Below are 22,486 nucleotides of genomic sequence, written 5' to 3' on the forward strand. Positions count from 1 at the left end.
TCTCATTAAAAGGCAAACAAGCAGAAGCGCACATGGCACATTCCTGAGGTGATTATCTGCTTTTAGTCTTCTGAATGTCCTGCAGCAGCCTAACTCCAAAGCGGCCTGTAATTGCTGGGTAGCATATAGGTGCTTATTAAGTTTTGTCTACTGAACCCAGTGATTTTCATTCTCGTTGTCCCCTACAAAATAATGCAGCAGCTGATTGCTCTTTTAAGAAGTTGTTGTTACCTAGTGAATAAGCAGAAATTGCTTCGATTGGAGATCAGCCCATATCTGGACCAGGATATCTGTTCCGGACTGATTGCTGTCCTAGATTCGGTCACCACCTCGACCTTCTTATCAACCTGAATTTTTCTACTGAGCTCCTCTCTTTGTGACAGGCAGTGTCCAAACCTCTGCTCCGTGTGTCTGGTTTGAACTGCCCTGATGAGGGACGGGAAGTCCTTGGTGGAGGTGTGCTCTGTGGTGATCCCAGGACTGCTGCCTCCTCTTTTTCCATGAAGGAAAAGCCGATTTCTACACAGCACTCTATCTGTATTTCTGCCCCGCAATCTTAGCTGAGCTGCACCTGCTAAGTAGGTCAGACATTCTCAAAATTTTGCCGTCTTTTTCATCTTTAATTGAAGTAATTTGAACCTCCTACATGTTGTGCTGAGAACGCAGCAGAATGTTTGCTAGGTAGGCAGCCTTGTGAGGCGAGTACTAAAGCTGCTGTTACTGCTGAGCTTTTTTGTCTTTTGTTTTGCTTGTTCTGTGAATGCTGTGATTCTTCTTCGTGCTTTTAGGAAGAACTTATTGTATGCAGTTAACGTGCATGTATTTGGATCTGTAACTCATGCTGGATTATCAGCTGTGAGTAGTTGCCGAGGAGTATCATAAATTTAAGGTCTTGCACACTAATGATAACTTTGGTGTCTTAGAGCGACATACCTGCTTTGTGTACCTGCAAGTGTCTTTAAATGACTTTTGCATACTCGAGTCAAAGATCAATTAATCTTGCTTTATATAATAATGTCCTAGATTTAATTAAATAGTAAGTTTTCCACTTGATCAGCCCGACAACTCCTGTTGCAGGGGGCTGCCTTTGCGCAGGGCCGTGTAGCCTCCTGCTGCCCCTCGGTGTTCCCTGTGGGGCTGTGGCGGGGCTGCCGGGGCGGAGTGAGGCCTGGTTCTGCTTCCTCCCACGCTTTGTGCCCACCACAAGGCAAAATAATCCTGTAGCTGCATCTAATCCGCGCCTTTTTCATTCTTTAATGCCCCCAAAACCCTCTCAGGCGCTGCTGCGGGAGGTTAATCCGGGGAGCGGGGGGGGCTGAGGGGATTTAGCGGTGCCACTGGCCACCCGCGCACCTCCAGCACCCCCCCTGGCCCTTCACCCACTGGGGGCTTTGCGACCTGAAGGGGACATGGCGTACCTGGAACGAGCTGCAGCCACGGAAATTTGCCTTTATGGTTGCTGGTGGGTTTTGAAAGGAAGCACGGCGTTTCCACGAGGCCTTCAAAGTGCCTTGTGTGAGCACACATCAGGTGTTCTGTGGGTTAGCAGCACCGTTCAGAAACGCTTGTGAAGTTATTTTGCCGCCGCTCCTCACTGGGCAGCGACATAAAACCCTCACGGACTGAATGCTTAGAAATTACCCGCCCATTAAAACTTTCACCTCAGCTGTTTGCCAGCGTTGGTAGTTCAGAACCACACCTCTCTGTATGGCATTAGCAGCACCGTTTTGGTACACGTTTGTTTGTACCCCGTACACTTCATCGCTGCCGTGGCAGGTTGGCTCTGGGCAGCGCTCTGTGGATAGCCCTGCTCGGGTCAGCAGCCACAGCGGCGTTCACTTGTGCAGTTCGTGAGGAGACAAGCGAAATGGAAGCCCTTCTCCTCTCTGTTTCTCTCACTCATGCTTGCGTCTGTGCTTCGCAGTGTGTTATTTTGCTGCCGTGCTACTCAGGCCTCTTTTTGTCCTTCATAGGAGCTTAGTTTTCCTTGCTGAACTGCAGTGTGTATATCCTCACGTAAACAGGTCCCTTGTGGTTAATTTAAATTAAATCTGAAAGCAAGAGGCTTGTGCCTGTTCATCTTAGAGAGCCAAACGGTATAAAGTATGTTATTCCTCTCGACTGGCCGCTGTGTTTCATGTGTCGTCCAAAAGAGACAGCTCAGCAGCACAACAAGCAGCAGCCTTGCATTTATTAGGTCATTTCAGGGTCTGATACGTGAGGTCTTCCGAGAAGCTCGTGTGAAACGATGTAAAGCAGCATGTTAAACTCCAGAAGGAGGAAATAACTGGCTTTTACATAAGAACAAGCCCTAGAGGTTGCCTAAAGCATCCTCGCTGTTACTTTATTTTTCTGCTTCCTAATGCATACGGTTCTCCACGTGACCTCCCATCATTTTCTCGCTGCTTAGTGTGTTGTTTGACTTTCTCCTATTTTCCTCCGGCAGTGCTTTCAATCTTCAGCTTAGTCTTCCTGCTCTCAGAATACAGTCTGATGTGCGAGGTTTTTAGTGTTAAGATTAACCCCGTAATGCCAGCATATCCGTACAGACAGCTTTGGTTTTCCTTTTTTGGGACTGAGTTGTATTTATTGAAAAGGGCTTATGAGCTCTTAAATTTTAAAACACGATGAGGGGGAGATCAGTGAATAAAGCCTCTGCAAGTCTACGTCCATTTCAGAATTTTACCTCTTGCCAAGTTTTCCCTCCGTGCAGCACTCTGAACATGGCTAACAACCAGATCCATCTGCCGGAGTGAAATACGCGCGTATTGATCTGCCTGAGTGAAATGTGCTTGTGTGTTCAAGTGCAGTGCTATAGATCTAGCTTTGGCAGGGAGATGGATGGACCGCTTCAGTGGTAAAACATTTTTTAATGTTGAGAAACCATCTTGTCTACAAACAATGAAGAGATTTGTGGTAACAAATGGAAAATATTTTTCTTGCTGGAGATTACACCATTTGTTTTCATTTTCCATGACATGTTTTGCTCATTATGCTGCAGGAAGCAAACCCAAAGCTTTGTAAAGAAAGGCTCGTGATGGCAAAACGGGGAATTCAGCTCAGGGCTTGCTGCCCTAACAGCAGAGAGCGCATAACCCAGGGGAGCACCGCTTTACGGCGGGTCTCCTGGCTGGGGGGGAGCAGGGCACAGAGGGTTATGCTGCTCCCTCCGTCCCCATTAGCGGTAATTATTTATCATTTGTTTTACTCCTGGCAAGCTGTGAGGATTATGCTGTGGGGTCTTCTTAATACTGTAGAATGCTTTTTGTGTTTCTGAATGTAGTTTTCAGATAAATGACAGAATTAAACGAGGGTGAGAAAGAGACCTTAGAGCTGAGGGCTCCGTGTGCTGCGGGAGGTGTGGGTGCGGTGGGCTTTCTGCTCATTCCTCTGGGGGCTTTGGGTTTCTCGGTTGCTTTCTGGTTTGGGCCATTTTATGGCAGACCTCTGCAAGGAGAAGGCTGGTAGGAAATCTGGCATGGTTTCCCTTCTGAAGGTTGTTTTCAACACAGGATTGTTTGGAAATCGGTTTTCAGTACTTCAGGCAAGGTGTTTCCTTAAATGTCAGGATGTGTGAATACTTTAGATTTCCCCACGTTACCTATATTTTCTAACTAGTTCTTGATGATGTTGCAGAATGAATTTTAGCTTTTTAAAAAATCTTAAATTCTGAACAAGATTGTGTTAAGAATAATCTGTTCTTATCACATTTTTCAGCATTTTGTTTGAAGTTCAGCCCCATAAATTTTGTCATACCCACTGTATTCTTTGGTGTGTCATTTGTACTTCTAGACAGATCACCACATTCTCTTCTCCACGCTCCACCTTATGTTGTTAAGCTGTTAAAGACTTAAAACTGCTTAAGTTTTGGGGGGTTGCTTCTATTTTTAAATGCAACAAACAAACCCAACAATGCTGGTACTAGTAGCTGATGCATAGAGTTACTGATCTATTACGTATGGAGAAGGGAGGTACAGACTTGCAAAATGAAAATCTGCAATGAACCTCGCTGCAGTGATGACGTGGTTTGGAAAAATATGGTTGGTAGTAGCGGAAGGGATTTTTGTGCAGCGCACACATCAGATTGACGTTTAGTATCAGGACAACAACCTTGGTTTTAAAGTGCAGATGAGCTTTGTGTTAGGACTGGTGTGTGTCTGATGCCCCATTCCCTTCTCTTTGGCACTTTGAAGTGGTTTTCTTCAGCAGCTGGATCTCAGCAGACTTCAGAGGCCCTTTTAGAATCACTCATATGGCAGTTTTCTTAAGTTTCATCACCTGTTGCTGACTTAAAATAAGTATGGACCAATCCAATTTTTGTTCCCATTGAGATGTACCAGCATAGGCATGCTACCGGCCATCTCCTATATCGGTTCTTAAAGACAAAAGCTAAAAGCCTTTTTCCCTGAAGCCCTGAGTGTTCTGTTATAGTACGTAACTTAAATTTATCAGGGTCACTGAACCCTATTTAATGTGCTTTCTGGGAAGATGACAGGGTACAAAAGATTGTTTTGTACCCTTCTGTCAGAAGGATGAAGCAGTAACACAAGAGCTCAGTTATTTGTGTGCTAAAGGGGCCATGGCTATCTAGCGATATGACAGATTTGCTAATGATACCTGACAGAAGTATTGCAAAGGAATAATTGTAAAAAAATCTTCTGTCATGCAGTGCTTTTAAAAAGAAAATATTTTCTTTTTGTAATACCAAGAATGTAGGCTCCCGTGTGACAAAATATTGAGTTCAGGTGTCTAAACAATAGCAGTAAATTGAATGGAAAGTATTATCTCTGTGTATGTTTTGGAGCAGTTTTCTATCTGTAGAGAGTTTTAATTTTGCTAATAGATTTTGCATTTTAATACTTTTTTTATTTCAAAACACTTCCAGAATATTGGCACCGTCTTGTTTAGGAGATGCTGGGCTTGGGTGGTTGTCACTCAGCTATGCTTAAAATCACTGTGCCTGATTTACGCCAGCTGAGAATCGGGCTTATTTAGTAATATGTTTTCCATTGAAGTTGGTGCATTTAGAAGCAGCAGCAAGCCTTGGGTTGTTTTTTCTTTTTTTTTTTTTTTTTTTGACATATTTATGGTAGTGAAATGTCGTTGTTGGCAATTTTGGCTTAATAGTTACAAGTTGTTATTATTATTATTTTATTTTTTCTTTTTTAAAATTTTAAGGAAAAGTCATCAACAAAGACTTGCGTCACTACTTGAGCCTTCAGTTCCAGAAGGGCTCAATAGACCATAAGCTCCAGCAAGTGATCAGAGACAACCTCTACTTGAGAACCATCCCTTGTAAGTATGTAAAGGTCAGCCTCATTTGATCTGTTTGTGCTAACCATCGCATAATTCGAGAGATTTAAATGTCTTCTTTCTCAATCTGGTTTGTAGTTTTACCTTTCAACAGGAACTTTGTTAAAAGACCTTGCTAGATAGAATAGCTTCATATCTTAAAGTTGTGATGAAATTAAATTCCTTACCAGGAGAGCTTTAATTAAGCTGTTATAACTATGTGTGTCCCTTAATTATAGACATAAAAACTTTGAGAACTTCTGCATTAATACAACAATTTACTGATTATTTTGAAAAAACTTACCTGTTGCCAGGGTTTGGAATACAGATGAATTGTCCTCTCAACTGTAAGGTTAAAAAATAGTTCTTGTGCCCAGTTATGGATTTGGTGGCCCAGTAATCAAGTATGCTTAGTCACACTGACCTCATCAAAAATTACCGAATGGGTACAGGTGGTCAGGAGACAGTGGGAAGATGAAACACCCCTAACACTGCATTAAAATGCCACAGGTGTGAAACAGCTACCTCCAACCCCAGGCTGCTGTTGCCTGGCCCGGGTCACTGTCAGCATCTACAGCATAAGTTTTCAGTTCACTGAGCATAAGACAAAATTGTAATTGCCACTTTATCCTGCTTTTTTTTTCCTGCATTTGGTAAACATGAAGGATTTTACGTATCTTACAAGTGTGTTTTCTCTGTCCTTCCAGGCACTACAAGGGCTCCCAGAGATGGGGAGGTCCCTGGGGTAGACTATAATTTTATTCCTGTTGAGCAGTTCAAAGCACTTGAAGAAAGTGGAGCCTTGCTAGAAAGTGGAACGTATGATGGTATGTTGATGATGATTGTTGGAACAGGAACAAATATCCAGTGCTCTTATCCAAAATCTTGGTCTAAGCACAGCTCCCCACACACAGGAGGTGCCACTTTTTCCTGCCCACTTTGATGGTTCTCAGAGCAGGAGAGAGGCAATATTGGAATACCTGAGAGAGGACTCTAGGTCTTGTTTTGAAACTCTCTCTGGGCTCTTTGTTGTTTTTGCTACTGCATCACAACTGGTCCTGCTGACCAGTCTTCTGTGATCGGATTATTTTCCATGTTGCGTTTTTGAGGAAGTGTTCTGAAAATATTTGCCTATACTTAGTAGAATTTTGTCATAAAGGAATTCATAGACAAATTTTTTTAACCTTTGACAGCAGAGACATTCTTCTCAGAGGCATGCATCAAAAGGACAGGAGGCAGGAGAAATCTTGATACACAGGAAGAAAGGATTTTGCAGTGAAAAACTGTTCAGCACTAGACTCTGTTGTCCAAATCTGTAGCAAAGTTGGTTTAAATGTAATGGGGACTGAACCATCAGGAAGCAATTATCCAGAGTTCTGGAACTGCCATCATGTGATGGGCTTTTGCTTTGCTTTGTTTTGTTTTAAAGTGTTAGATAGCAGCCAGAGATAACTTTAAGGTTCCTCACAATGCTGTATTGTGGGGGTGGGGGTGCTGGCCCCACAACCCATCTTTGCTTACAGTAAGAGGGAGGAGGGACAAGTTTGGCTCGGAAGCCTTGCACTGCTATAGAGCGTTCCCCTGTTGCAGATGTGTGTCAAGTAACGACTGCCTGTGTTCTGCTGCTTTTTACTATGGAACAATTTACCTCTTGACACTTTAAACAGAAGAAACGGCATTGCTTTTTTTTTTAATGTAAGTTTATAAATCCTGAAATACGAGCTGGCTTAAGGTTTTTTCAGATATGTAGTTGTACTTGAAATCAACTAAATTTTCAGAAATGCTGAGCGTGTGCAGCATTCATTGATGCTAAACAGAGCTTACCAAATTATAAAGCTGCCTGATTTTGACATACAATACAAATAGCTGTAAGCATGCTTCTAGAGGACTTCTCTGGTAGGTGGTGGTTATAATAGCACTTGAATTAATTTGATTGATGTGTCAACAAACAAAAAATACAAATGTCTGAAGTAGAAAACTGTGTGAAAGGCTCTGTACCTCCTCGTTTTATGTATCTCATGCTGCATGCTGTCAAATAACATTGCCTGGTCTGGGGAAATCTTCTAAGCAAATTTAGGGTAAACTGGTACTTTTTTTTTTTTTTTCCTGAGTTCCCCTTTATCTGGGTTTCTTTTTTTTTTTTTTTTTTTTTTTAATACAGTCAAATCAAAATCCAGCCACCAAATGTTAACCCAGCAGGAATTCTGGGCCGCTCTCTTGCTGTTTGCTCAGTTCCCTAATAAAAATCATATGAGCAGTCAGGAGAGAGGTCAGTTGCTGAAATTCTTTTCCAGAAAACTACAGATGATTCTCAATCTTTGTGTTTCGAAAGAAAATACTGAAGAAAAAAAATCAGTTTATTTTTCTTAACTACAAATCATTTTTAGATGGAGCTGTATTAACAGCATGTATATGGTCTGTAGAAAAATGTAGAACTGTAGTTTAAAAATCAATTATTTGTATTTTATGTTTCTGCACATACTGTTTTGCTTTTTGACTTCAGCATGTTTCTATTAATGTACACTACTCTATTAGTCACTTAATCAGTATACAAAGTAAGAGCAATTGACCTTCAGTGCTCTACTTCTCTAAGACTGTTCCCCAAGTCTCTTTCTGGAGCATTAGTGAATTCCATGCAAAATAACAAATCGTTCATGTACTTTGAAAACCTGTGGTGGGATAGAAATTTTGAATTAAACATCTTGTTCTCTGATGTACAATGTAATCATGAGCAAAACCACATTGTAGGAATAAGTAGTTTTTGAGTAATGATTGGTTTTTGATGATGCTGATGTCTTCCTTAGGAAGTTACAGTTAAGGCATGACACCAGACACATTACATGGGCAATAAAACGTTCACTACAATTGCCAGTACTTTCAGCAAGTATCAGTGCCTTCATTATCCTGATTTCTGTCTCATTGTCAGGTAATTTTTATGGTACTCCGAAGCCTCCAGCAGAGCCCAGCCCCTTTCAGCCCGATCCAGTGGATCAAGTTCTTTTTGACAATGACTTTGATACTGAATCACAGAGGAAAAGAACCACATCAGTCAGCAAAATGCAAAGGATGGACAGTTCTCTCCCTGAAGAGGAGGAAGAGGAGGAAAAGGAAGCAGTTAATGGCAGCGGAGGGATAGGTTGGTTACAAAGGGAAAAATTCCCTGAAGTGTTTCATGAATGAATAAGAAGTACACAGATAGCATTCATGCTTGCTTGAAGTGCTTCCTTAGCTTTGGTTAAGTTTGAAGGTGGTTTTCTACTCAGACGGGTGTTTTTACTCTCCTTTGAAATTAGATTTTAAAAAGAAACAGCTGTTCTCTCAGCCAGATGTGCAATTGCATCATAAAATGCACTGCTCAGTAGAGAACATGTAGTGCTGGGTAGTGGCCAGTTACAACAGGGAAGGAAAAATTTATCCGTACGACAGAATCCCTTTGCAGAATATAATCCATACCCTGTAAATTTGATCATTTCATTTCAGTAATCTTACTGCATGCAGGAGATTTTAGTGAAGCAGTTAGTTTAAGGGGCAACACTAACTCATACTGTAAAATTTTCGTATTATTCTGGTTAAGGGAACTGTCACACAACCTGAAACTGCCTACGGGGGTGTTTGTGGAGGGAAGTAAAGCGAAGCACGCTGAGGCTGGACCAGTGTCCGGTGGGATGTTTCAGAGACTGGCAGGACACCCTTTTCCTCCTGCTGTCACAGTTACTCATCTCGAGGGGGAAGAAGTGATGGTGGAGAGAAGCTGTCGCGCTGCATTTGCGTGTGTGTAGGACTTACACTGAGCGCACCTGACCGAGCCTTGCGAGCTTTAGGGCTGGCAGCACCACAGCACAGAGAGGCCTGCTGGCCTGGCTGGTGGTTATGTGAAACTCATGGACACGGTCGTGTAGCTGAGAACAACGAGCATAACCTCTGAATGCAGGGCCGAGGCTTGCAGTTAAGAGTTTTCTACAGGGATTTTGGGGAGCTTTTTCTTCTCGTGGATTGCAGGAGGGTTGTGTTTATTTTATTGGCAGTTTGGGTCTCTTCCGCACTTCAGTTTTGGTGCTTTGAGGAATATTAGTAGGATTTTTATTTATTTATTTTCAGTGGCATTACAAACACCGTGGGAAGGGAAACAAAGTAGTGAACTTGGATTTCTGCCAGCGTTGATGTTTTTCAGCCTAGGTTCAGACGAATAATACAAGGTTAATTCTGTTTGGCAGGGGCAGAACGGAGTTCAGTGTTTTCATGTCAGCTTTTCAAAGTTCATAGCTAAAAAAAAGTGGAAAAATGCTCATCGCATCCAGGAATGTATTTGACATTCTCTCGTAGCCAGATTAAGAGGGTGGTGCTTAGTGAGAAACACCATAAGCATCTGACAAATAGTAACACTTTCCCTGAACAACTGCAGAAAACAAAGAAAAACATTCAGATTCCTCTGACTGGATGAAACCTGTTCCCAGTTACAACCAGACAAGCAGCTCCATGGACTTCAGAAATTACTTGTCAAGGGATGAGACCCTGGAACCTCTGCCCAAGAACTGGGAGATGGCCTACACCGACACTGGCATGATCTACTTCATCGAGTGAGTAGCCCGACAGCGCCGAGAAGTTACTGTGCCATTGTGAGAGACATGCTGAGGAGCTGGTCTGGGAAGCTGCCTCCTGCTCTTACACCTCTCTTCTTCTATTCTTATTCCTTATATTTCTGTATGGAATTTTGAATGTTTCTGCTGTTTTATTCCGTACTGATATTGCACTACATATTTGGTATGATTGCCATCTCGCAGAAAAGTCTTACAATTCCACATGCGTAGTCAGTGTGTTTGTAATATGAGCTATGCATCTCACAAAGTGCAGAGCTGGGTGGGTATTGCTAGGTAAGATGTAACACCGTACAAACTTTTAATATGACGAATTTCTCTGAAATCTGTGGATTTGTTTATTCTTTGGTGTTGTTCCTTGGCTTGGAATGCCTGCTTAAAAAGATAAGCAGCACAGATTAAAGATCTGGATAGGAAAATAGTTCACGTGTGAAATTTATGAATTCTGAGGCGAAAGAAACAAACCCCTAACTGAGCATTAAGCATAAGAGTAGGCTAAAAATGTTTTCTCCTTGCAGGTCGAAATAGTTGACGTTCCCAAATGAGCTTTTAGGGGCAGGGGATGGTGTTCGTAGCTCTAATGTTTCACATCTGTCCTGGAGATCTCCAGTGTGCTAGTACCTCTGAGCAGTATTGTTGTCTTTTCTGTTTAGCATTTTACGATGGGGCTGAGGCATAAATAAAGGCTAAATTGTCTAAAGACTATAGTTTGCCCAAGGTAGTAAATATTTAAAAGTTAAAGAAAAACAACATTTCTTCAGTCCGTGGAAATCCTCTTCTTTTAATGGGCTGCATTTTGCTCCACAGTCACAACACCAAGACAACCACATGGCTTGATCCTCGGCTCTGTAAGAAAGCCAAAGCTCCTGAAGATTGTGAAGATGGAGGTGAGATATTCAGAATTCATTTGTCACCTCTGATTGATAAATGTCTGAGTTTATCAGAGCTGGATAAGATCCATTACTGCTGTGATAGAAGCTTCTTCCTGAGACCCTTGACTCTCTGGAGCAAACAGAGTATAGCACTGAGTGTCCATAGTGAGGTGGCAATAAGAGTTAACGTAAAGCTGGGAAAGACGATAGTGTATTTTCCCTGGAGCAGTGGGATCTGACTGAATCCTGGATATATCTGCATTCCTGAGAAGAGAATGGTATATTTTGTTCCAATAAGTATCATCGCTAAGGAGAAAGCTGGAAAGCTGATGATCTCACTGGAAACTTTTATGTGAGTGGAATACGGCAGGAAGAAAAGGTCCATAAGTATTAGAATGTATGAATAATGAAAATGCAGCATAGTGCCTATTGCTAGGAACATGTACGGCATGCGTTGTGTAATACTTGAATGTGTAAGCGAAGGGAACAACTCTTCATGCTGCTGCTTTAAGACAGGTCAGGTTCATGATTGACCTACAGACAATTCCTGCAACCATTTCCTACATAGTCATGCAATTTAGTCAACTAAACAAGAGTACCAAATAGCTCTGTCTTCAGCAAATGCCTGACATGTTGCAAAAGCTGAGGCAGACTCGGAATGGCCTGTCTTCTTAAATTGCACAGGCTAGCAATCATGTATTCATAATCAAGCCAGCTGGAGCAATGGACTCATACTGCTGCTTATTAAACATACGTGCAGCTCACCGCAGGATAAAAAGAGCACTTTAAACAGAGAGATGCAGGATATCCAAGTGAACAACATTTAAATGAATAGTCCCAATGGGTGTTTTGTCAAATCCTGTGGAGTGATGCTGATATTAATAAGTGGTAACACGCTGTCATATGCTTGGAAAATTGTTCTTACCTTCAAACTTAGGGCAGCCTCAAACAAGATTAGACAGCAATTTTATCCTTCAAAATGTCTAGCTACCTGACTCTGTCTGTTATGCTAATATTTAAATTTCTATGGTCAAAATAACAAGAACAATAAAGGCAGAATTACGGGACCCCTGTTTTAACTGCTTGTCACCTCTCTTCGGGAATGGTCAGTTGCTGGGCACTATCTTACCAGATTGTGTATTTGCCATAAAAAGGAGCTTTCTGAACTCTATAATAGCTTTTTAAAAAAATAAATCTTTGCAAGATATAGTTTTATTTCGCATTTCTTTTGGTACCTTTCCCAAACAGGTATTTTTTTATTTTAGACCCCAAATTTAGGGAAGTCTAAGGCAGTCCCAGCACTCGCCACTACCAGCTAGTTTGCCCCAGCTGCAGCAGCAGTCAAAGTGCAGCAGTACAGAACTGCCTCTCGTTGTCTTGGCAGGCCATGCAGTCTGTGCTGAATTTCATGCTGACAGACCTAAACAAGCGCTGGCTGGTTTGGGGGTGTCGGCGCTATATTGTAAACATCAGAACAATCAGGTTCACTTATGCCTGTTACATTTCTGGCTGAAGGTTACTTGAGTTGACTCAAAAGTGAAATGTTGTCAGAATGCAGTGAAATATGTTGATGTCATTAATAGAATAAATAAAGATGGCATTTCTTCTGCAAGGTGGTCCTAAATTGAACGTTAAAGAGGAATGGAGGTGCATTGTTTTACAAGCTTGAGATGTGACACTGGGGCATTTATAGTTCTTTCTTGTGTGTTTCTGGGTAGAGACTGTGCAACCATATTTATATTGCCTAGTTAGAAAAGTCAACAGCTATCAAATCAAACTGATGATTGATAATTACATTATTTTAAAATAAGGTATTTTTCTTCCCCTTTCTTTTTTTAGGGAGTTTCTTCTTCTCTAAATAAGTTAATTTGTACCTTGTCTTTAAGTTTATTATAGGCTGAAAGTGATGTGATTTTGTTAAATACAAGTTTCCTCATCCAGTGGAAGAAAGAGTGAGATGTATAAGGTTCCATATTCCCTGGAAGAGACTAATATCTTTTCATCAGAAGGACCAGCCTCAAACAAATAAAGGGAAAAAAGTTACCTCTATATAATTAATGTTTTTCATGAGCCTGTAATCTGTCCTCTCTTTATTAAAAGCTCTGATATTTGCAGAGCTCTGATACAGTTTTCCACTGTAATGAATAATTTTGTTCTTTCTGATTGTAGAACTTCCTTATGGATGGGAAAAAATAGAAGACCCACAATATGGAACATATTATGTTGAGTAAGTGCTAGTTATAATTTGATGTAGTCATAAATTGGGCAAAAAGTAATGAAGCACTCGTTTAGCACTATATATAGTTTATCTTGAGTAGAAACAGTTCAACAGGCCATGGCGCACATTTCTGAAGCGCTGAAGATCCTTAGTGTGACCATACTGACTTATTGGAGTGTATTTCTTCCAGGGAAGGAAAGCAGGTAGCAACCAAAATAATTAATTAATGGGAATGAGCTCATGTCATTTTTCTTAGCTCTAATAAAAATGGGGTCACTTGATTTAAGAGTGGCACCTGTTAAATGTAAAAGGGCAAGAGTAACTTACATCTCACTGCCGTCTCCAAAGGCCCCTCACAAGTAAGTAACTGCTGTAAAAGCTCTAATTCAGGTCAGAGGAAATGACCCATTTCTTTAACCATGGATAGGAAAATTAGCAGAGTTGAAAATATTAGCTTCACAGAACAAGCTAACACTTTTTGACTTTGCAAAGGCAACACAGAGGTTTAAGTCCTGCTCAGACTTATTTTTTTTCCCCATTCTGCTATACTACTCCAGTATCTACTATTAAAACAATGACGGCTAGTTTTGTAAATGTTATGAGTAGATGGAAGCAACACGTAGCTGGGATCAAGAGAAGAAATAAGTTTTCTCTATTTAATCTAGTACAAACTTTTGGAAGTTTGCAGAGTGGAATGAATGTGTACTCTATTTAATAGTTGCAAGAAGTAAAATTACATTGTGCTTTAAATAAATCAAGTTGTTGAAAAGAAAAAAATGCTTTTCATGTTGATTATGATAGTTCAGCATTCATTCCTCTCGGGTATTAATCTGAGATAAATAATATAAAAAAAAATTAGTATTTGTAGGGTGTCTTTTGTGGTTGTCTTTTCTGTGAAATAGGCAAGCTGCTTTCTTCTGAACTCCTGATCCTACCTTTTGTCTACAGTCATATTAACCAGAAAACTCAATTTGAAAACCCGGTATTAGAAGCCAAAAGAAAAAAACAGCTAGGACAGACTGATGTCGGCCCTTCAAAATCAGGTATTACTAAATATTATGTTCTTTGTCACTAATATCTTTATCTAAAAGTAAGCATTGTATGCAACCTGTTTTGGAATTCAGAAAGGCATTAGCCTTGTCTTTCTGCTGGCCATTGTGGTCTTGCCCTCCAGAATCTGTAAGGTTTTTGAAATGATTTTTTTGATGTTAAAATCGAACTGAGACCCTGACACTGCTTTAAAAGAATTTTAATCATTCTAAAGTTGGTTGTCGTAAGCAGTTTTTCAATAAATGGAGACTTAGAAGAGCCAGTTGGAAAGTGCAGGGTAACCCACTCCTTGAATTTTTATGCTTTTGGTCTACTTTGAGCTTGACGTTCAAGAGTTAGAGAGTACAATTGGAAATGACAGGTAGGAGCTTTGGTTTCTGTTCTGTTTTAATTTGTAATACAGTCTTGAAAAACTGTAACTCTTCGCTTAACTCAGCTGTGAAATGAGTGCAACAGTATCTTGTGTGCTTTACTCTGTGAGGGTGCTGTGGAGATTAACCAAAGTTAACCAAAGCATTAATCATTATGACACCTTAAAAAAAGAAAAGAAGTTATCAAAACTAATCCTTCTTCCTTCATGTCTTTTTATTCCATAATTCAAAAATCACTTAAAGAGGTTTGGTATTCAGCCATTAAAACATCTTCCTTCTTTCTGTGGTTAGCCATCCTATACATGTCTGTAGTCAGCATCATTTGGGGATTTAATGCCAACATACAGCAGCATTGCTGATGGTGAATTGTGTTGGATCTTACCATGCACAGGACCAGAGAAGTCTCTCTTCACTAGAGATCCATCCCAGCTTACAGGAGCCCTCATACGGACATCACTAAAAAAAAGTACAATGGGTTTTGGTTTTACAATCATCGGAGGGGACAGGCCTGATGAGTTTCTCCAGGTGAAGAATGTGTTAAAAGACGGACCTGCTGCACAAGATGGGAGAATTGCACCAGGTAAATTACAATTTCTCTAAACTTGTGTTTCTTGTGCTTTTAGAGAGTGCAGCTTCTGATGTGCAGGAGGTTGGATGGTGCTGTCCACTGACTCTGAATATGAATACCTCACTAGTTGTCAGATTTTTGAAAGATCCATGCAGAGCAGTATCTGAAATGTGAAAAAACAGTGTTCTGGGGACAAATCTATTTTGAGGTCGCTTTTGAAGATTTCAGTAGTTTTGTCAGCTTTGGGCTTCATAGCCATTTACTGAATGGTTTTTGTTCTCTCTCCATATGTAAAGTAAAAACAGTGCATTTGAATCTTGGTCTCTTGTTACTACCAAAAAGTACCAGATATTAAAAATTGAAAAAAAAATAAAAAAATACAGTAGGAGTGAACAAGCAAAGCTGTAAGAAGTGGACAAGTGAGGGAATGAGGGATGAGAGAACCTGCAATGCATAAAGAATTGGACACTTTCATTGTTATTACATGCTCAATTAAGTTATTTATATGCTTAATGTAGCATATGGTTTGCATACTAGAAAAGACAAAATGCTTCAAGTAAGAAGAGTTTATGCTTTCAATGATTTAATACTATTTACTTAGGAAATAAAACCTTTTTCTGTTTTTATTTTTTTATTTTTTCCCCTGATGTTTCCCTTTGTTTATACATAATTCAATTTCATCCTCAGTAAAAATTTAAGACAATAGTACAGCACTGTGTTTCGGTGCATACACATGTTCGATGCATATCTATTCCTGTTACACTTCGTGGCATAGGAGAATTACTATATTACTAACACAGGCATTTAAGTGGCAAGAGAGCTTACTCCTGAGGAATATTGTATTGCATATGCAAAGTTTTGTGATCAACATGATGCAGATTATGAAACAAAGTTTCAGGATCTGACATGCACTTCCACTTCATTTTGAAAATACACGCTTACCCACCTGTCAACAGTGTAAGAGTATGAAATATACGTGGGCACAATCCTAGCTTAAGTTCAGCCAGTCCTAAAATAAACATAGGAACTCCCTCAAAACTGATTTATTTTTGGTTTGAGATTAGGATGCTGTACAATATGAATTAAAGCAGGAACATCTGCTTGCAGTAATGTGTGTGCACATTGCTTCATTTCTTGTGGCTGTACAGTATCATTTTTTTTAATCTGCTGCAGATTAAAGTTTATATATTTAGCACACTGTGTTCTGAGATGACATAAAAAAATGCAAAGAGGAAATCCTTTATGCTTCTTGGCACCAGATAGCCAACAGGTAATGGCACAGCCAGCGTCGATTATTTTTTGAAGAGTGCACTGAGATTTTGTCCACTTAGGCTTTTCTTCTGAGCCTCAGAACACTGGAAAGGTGTGGGTGGTTCTGTCTTTGGTTTTGATGTTGTTGAACTTCCTTTTTTAACAGGTGATGTCATTGTAGACATAAATGGAAATTGTGTCCTTGGCCATACCCATGCAGATGTTGTCCAGATGTTTCAGCTAGTTCCTGTCAACCAATATGTAAACATGACTTTGTGTCGTGGTTATCCTCTTCCTGACGACAATGAAGACCCTGTTGTAGATATAGTGACAGCTACACCTATTATCAACGGACCGCCTGGGACTAAAGGAGATATTTGTCTGACCAGCCAGGATTTGATGCCAGGAACAGTCGTGTTGGACCAGAATGGGAAAACGGGCCCTATGCTGGTCAATGGTCGTCTGAACGGCCCTCCCGTGGATACAAACGAGCAGAGGATCTCTGTTGCATCTTCAGGAGGCTCTCAGCCAGAGCTGGTCACCATTCCTCTAGTCAAAGGTCCTAAAGGCTTTGGGTTTGCCATTGCAGACAGTCCTACAGGGCAGAAGGTAAAAATGATTTTAGACAGCCAGTGGTGCCAAGGACTTCAGAAAGGGGATGTGATCAAGGAGATTTGCCATCAGAACGTGCAGAGCTTGACACATCTGCAGGTGGTGGAGGTACTGAAGCAGTTTCCAGTAGGAGCAGAGGTGCCGCTGCTTATCTTAAGAGGAGGTATATACATACATTTACAGTTGTCATATACAGTTATATGTGGTTACATGCTTTTTTAAAGTCCACTTTTAGTGTGATATTTAAAACCTGTCCAGTGTTGAAAGTTAACTAGCAGTTTATTGTGCCTCTAAGCCATTATGTTCTAGGTTTAATCTATATCCCTGAGTATTTGGGGTAAGAGGATGCTACTAGGGATTTTTTTTTTAACAAAAAATTTATGGTAATATGTTTAAACGCTGGCTCTTCCAAGTGTCTGGGGAATGCTAAAGCAAAAATGCAGTCTCTAGCATAATCCAATGAACTGATGTGTGCTTTGGTTTACTAGTTTCAAGCAAAAAGAGAAATACATGTTTTTCATTGTTGTAAAGCTGGCAGTTCTAATTTGAGACTTAAGTAATGGCTTTGGTCAACTGAACATTCACTTTGCCGTTTAAAAGGAGTAATAAGCAGTTATCATTTTCAGCTCAGGAGAAACTGATTATATTGCCTTAATACTGTTTAAACTTGTGGTGACCTAGAATTGAAATTGCTTTCTACATTTTATTTTCTTCAGGTCCACCCTCACCTACTAAAACTGGAAAAGTGGTGAGTATTAATGGTGTATTTAAATTTTTCTGATGAAGAATGTTGAGGTTTCTTTGGTTGCAAAAAAAACTTGTTAATGCGATCTACTTAGCACAGAAGTTCTTCCACAGACTCCTTTGAGTTTTTTGGGGGTTATTTGGTAGATGCAATGGATTTCTTCTTTCTTACTACTGAAATATCAAGAACAGAGCAAAGATCTTGTAAGAAAATACATATAAATAAGATAATACATATAAAATAAATTCATTGCCATAGGTAAATGTTGTCAGAGTATGTGTTAAAGGGGAAACAAAGTACTGTATCTAAAACTTTTTTTTTATGCCTTGCTAATTACCTGTAGTAAAGTGAAATAAGGTTTCTAAAAGAAATTTAAGATAGTTTGATATTTCTTGATCTCCACATAAAATGAACTGGTTTGTATTTCCTTCTTGAGTTGCTTGCTTATCTTTGAATCCATATTTTCAGAAAGTCTGTCTGTAGCTTTGCGTTTCTAGTTGGATGTTTGTTATTCTTGTAAAGTTTGACCCATTGAAATACCTTTAATATACGTTAGTTCAGTAAAGAATCCTTGGGATTAATTAAGTACCCTCGTAATGTGAATGATAATGCATATTTTTGTCATGAGCGCTTCTCTTATGAAATAGCCTAGTCAATGCCCATTAGTGAACACCTCTAAGAAAAGAGCTGCTTCTTCAAAAATATTTCTTGTACACAACAAATGATTCCAGTTTAGGAGACCCCCGTTAGAATGTGGACGTAGTTTATTTTTCTGTGTTGTGCAGCTCAAATATCGTAGTCGCATCCCAGCAGTGCGATAGCATGAGCACGCAAGTTTATGGTTGAAACAAGTTGCACTCAATAAGATCTGAAGATTCAGTAAATCGTTGCATAAATCTGTGCAACTTGAGGGTGCAGGCCTTGTCAGCCTGGCTCCTGTGTCCACACGCTCTCTGCAGGCATGCTAAAAATACTGAGGAGTCCGGGAATGGTGTTCCAGCACACAGGCAGGAGCAGCTTTCCCATGGAGCACTCAATGTTCAGTGGCATTAAGCAACATGGCAAATGAATTCAGTTAAAAAGGGCAAGTTCTTGTGTTGATAAACACACAAGAAGTGTGAAACTGCTAAACTCCTTCAAGGGGTTTTCTTCCACTCTTCTTAAAAGGGCATATCTAAGCCTATTCTGCTCGTGCTTTTGTTTAACGTGCACAGACGCACGCAGACCACCATGTTCCAGTTTTCTAGGCTGGGTTTCAGCCCAGAATAGATTTTTAGAGTTACTTCAGTGCATAATCCACTGGAAATTAGGATGGGAAACCACAAGGATACTTGGTGTCCTTTCCTCTGGAAATGGTAGTGTTGCAGCTATCACAGCAGAAGAGAAAAATGTAAATACTGAATTATATTCCCAGTTTTATCTGTGCCTCATGATACTCAAGTGTTCCCTCCTGCTGGGGGTTTTATAATGCCCTTGTGCTGCTGCTGGGCTGCCCTAATGGCTTGGCTGCTCCGCCAAGCATGCCACTGGGTCGGTAATGGCAGGGGCTTGCAAGGTTTACACGTTTCTGAGCATCAGTCATTTCAAACCCTGTTTCTAAGCCCAGTGGTTGGCAGAAATCTGTGACCTATCTGGAAGCCTGGAGCAGCCTAGTCAGATGCAAGCTGCGTACAGAGCTCACGTGCTGGGAAAGCTGAGCTCACCTGCAGTGTTGTTCCCTTACTGCCACGTTTTGCCATGCATGTCACCTCAGTGTGATGGTTATTGTCTTTGCACACACAGATTCCGTCAGGCTTTTGGTTTAATACATGCTTTGTGGGGGCGGGGCTCTGTTTCAGAAGGATAAGCAGGACAGTTCAGGGAGTTTGGAAGCTATCAACGATCCCATTCCACAGCCTATGCCTTTCCCACCCACTGCTGTAAGATCGAGCTCTCCAAAACTGGACCCTTCAGAAGTCTACCTGAAGTCCAAGACTATATATGAGGACAAACGTGAGTATTTCAGCATCAACTTGGAAATACTCAAGTGTGACAGAATTTTTCCTGTCCTTTTTTGGCATTTTCTTGAATACCTTTTTTTCCATTGTGGACATAGAACTTCACTGAAGGTTTAGCTGTTCAAATTGGTTTCTGTACTTCTGGTTACTGCATTTTGTCAATAAAAATCATTGGAATACACAACAAAGGAATAATCTTTCAGTAATCAAAGATAGCTCGTTACATGTTTTGAAATGTTTTCTCTCAGCTCCGAACACAAGAGATTTGGACGTTTTCCTGCGCAAGCAAGAATCGGGCTTTGGTTTCCGGGTGCTTGGAGGGGATGGACCAGACCAGCCTGTAAGTGAAACTGTTTCTGGTTGCTTACATGGTACCTTACCTTGTTACTGTTCGAATGACTCCTACTCTGTCATCGACTTTTCTCTCTCATTCTAAGTAGTTCAATGATGGAAAAATTCATCAGTTCAGTGACTACCTTTTAAGATCAAAACTTCGTTCAGATTACCAGGTTCATGCTGAGTTTAAGAACTAGTTCAATTCCAGTTCCTAAGAGAAGAGAATAGTCCCATCTTCAGTCACTGAGATGTTCTTCAGTAATCTAGTTAAAGCTGGAAGGTGTAATCCAGCCCTGGTTAAAGCCAGAGGGCATGAACAGTGCTCTAGGAAAGCAAGCTAACTCTGTGGCGTGTATTCAGTTTTGTGTTTCTTTGTCAGTGTCCACTTGGGTGGAATTTGTGCTAGCACTGTGTGTTCCCAGAGGCCATGAAGGCGTTGACCACAGCCTGAGGACTCCAGCAGGTAGCCTTGGGCTCTGATCAGTTGGGTGTCTGTGAGAAGCCCACAGCTGAAGAGCTGCAGGGTGGATGGAGGTTTTCATGAGGTTTTCACCCCCCAGTCCCACCAAATTTTCAAAAAAAAAAAAAAAAAAAATCTTGTTTTGTCAGCCTGTGTCGTTTCTGGTGAATTCATTTTGAGGATACAAGCATGGCCTTTCCAGCGCACTCTTTCAGGCTAATATTTGCCTTGTGTTTTTTCCTCTCATCTCAGAAAATACAGAATGTGGTGCTTTAGAATTTGCATAAAAGCCTTGAAGCAGAAGCTATTAAAATTGGCTTCTTCCTGCAAATGGATGTACGTATTGTTTGGCTTCATAAGTGGCATCAAAATGTAGCTCTAATGTTTGCTCCAGAGGAAGCATACTCATTAGAGCCTGGGTTGCTTTAACCTGGTCAGTGATTAGGGTTCAATTACTGTTTGAAGTCATCAGTGTAATAGTTTTCCTGGCTTCAGCCTACAGAGCTGTTGCACAGTTTCACATGGATGTGAGTGGGAATTGTTGAGGAATGGGAAAGTTGGAGGCAGGCTGGCAAATGCCCTTCTGGTACCCCATTATGGCAGGCTTTAGGAGACTCCCCTCAATTTCCTAAAAGGCAAACATTCTTCTCTGCAAAGAAGTAGTAAGACTAATAACATATGTCAGGGGCTGTTGCTTCATCTGTCAAGAGAAAAAAAAACTTTTGGAGTAGATAATCATAGATTGCTTTCTGATTATAGTTGAAGAGAGAGATCTTATTTTTCTGTTCACAGCTATGATCCAGTGCAAGCCTTTTTTTTTTTTTTTTAACATGCATTTAAAGAAAGGGAAGAGCAGTGCCTCTCTTGAGCAAAACCAAAGAGTTTTACTTCTGTTGCACTTCGTAGCATTTTTTGTGTTTTGTTTCCATAACGACCATAGCTGTTGGTGCCGAGCTGATGCCATGACCGCTGCGTACAGGCAAGCTGCTCTCCATTGCTTAACCTCAGACCGGCCGTGATTATTCTTAACCTTTCATTTAACCTGCGTGTGATTCGAGCATATGAAATAGTGTGTTTTTCTTATCTGGGTTATATTTAGTAGCACTTTAAGAGGTGAGGCTAGACTGAATTGATAAGGGGAGTGCAGCTGTCTGAATTCATGATCTAATCACCAAAAGCTGTGCACTGAAAGAACTTGAAGCATGGAACTGACCGAGCAGCTTTTCAGAAATAAATTCAAGTTCTTTTGAATGCTTTTGCTTCTTCCCTAGGCACTCTGGGCTTGTCTTAGTTAAATAAGTAAGTAAAAGTTCTAAAAAGTGGAATGAACAACAGACTTTTATTTCAATAATGTCTGTATGTCGTATATATGTAATAAGTACAGAATCTATGCTTATGTCAAAAGTGCAAAGTACACCCACTGGCTGTATTTTTGCTAGAATTGGACAGTCAAATAATCTTTTAAAATGTATTCCCAAAAGACCTTTTCTGTCGGGATTCACCTCGTTTCCAAACATTACGTGTTCTGATGAGTTGATGTTCTGCCATTCAAACCCAGTGACTGTGCTCTGTTGATAGATCTATATTGGAGCCATAATCCCATTGGGAGCAGCAGAAAAAGATGGCAGGCTTCGAGCTGCTGATGAACTGATGTGTATCGATGGAGTCCCTGTTAAAGGGAAGTCACACAAACAAGTTTTGGACTTAATGACCAGTGCTGCACGGAACGGTCAGGTGCTGCTCACAGTCCGGAGGAAGGTCTTCTTTGGTGGTATGTGTCTGTTTGTCTGTCTGTCTGTCTGAGTGTACCACACGAAGTAGATGTGACTAAAGGAACACTTTCTTTGGTGCAATCAAAACAACTAAAGCTGCTCTGAGACATATCAGTTACTGCACTAGAATTGAGCAACCTGAGGTTCAGGAGTGTCAGCTACAATTCTGAGTAAGTGGAGAAAAGCAGGATTTAGTAAGCTGATGCTTTGGCACTCGCTGGCTGGCACTGCTCACACAGATAAGACTGAAAATTAAGATGGCAATGCTGTTTTCTTCAAACTGTTTTGCAGATAGTAGTTAGAACAGCCATTAATGCTATGCAAATGGAGTAATAGCACAACCTGTC

General features: G+C 40.6%; 1 protein-coding gene across 3 annotated transcripts in view; it reads left to right on the top strand.

The window, feature by feature from the left end:
* Positions 1-22,486, top strand: part of MAGI3 (membrane associated guanylate kinase, WW and PDZ domain containing 3) — a 59,183-nt gene that overhangs the window by 24,398 nt on the left and 12,299 nt on the right. For 2 of the 3 annotated variants that reach the window (XM_084301985.1, XM_084301983.1), the window contains exons 2-14: positions 5,179-5,295; positions 6,000-6,119; positions 8,219-8,428; positions 9,695-9,869; positions 10,695-10,774; positions 12,929-12,986; positions 13,926-14,020; positions 14,790-14,978; positions 16,384-16,992; positions 17,546-17,577; positions 19,413-19,566; positions 19,820-19,911; positions 21,946-22,138. In XM_084301985.1, coding sequence (XP_084158111.1) covers positions 5,179-5,295; positions 6,000-6,119; positions 8,219-8,428; positions 9,695-9,869; positions 10,695-10,774; positions 12,929-12,986; positions 13,926-14,020; positions 14,790-14,978; positions 16,384-16,992; positions 17,546-17,577; positions 19,413-19,566; positions 19,820-19,911; positions 21,946-22,138 — 2,124 coding nt within the window. The remainder of the gene's footprint in view (positions 1-5,178; positions 5,296-5,999; positions 6,120-8,218; positions 8,429-9,694; positions 9,870-10,694; positions 10,775-12,928; positions 12,987-13,925; positions 14,021-14,789; positions 14,979-16,383; positions 16,993-17,545; positions 17,578-19,412; positions 19,567-19,819; positions 19,912-21,945; positions 22,139-22,486) is intronic. The other variant, XM_084301984.1, reaches the window with a different exon arrangement.

Source organism: Netta rufina (genome assembly GCF_964035555.1).
Source record: "Netta rufina genome assembly, chromosome: 26".
NCBI lineage: Eukaryota > Metazoa > Chordata > Aves > Anseriformes > Anatidae > Netta > Netta rufina.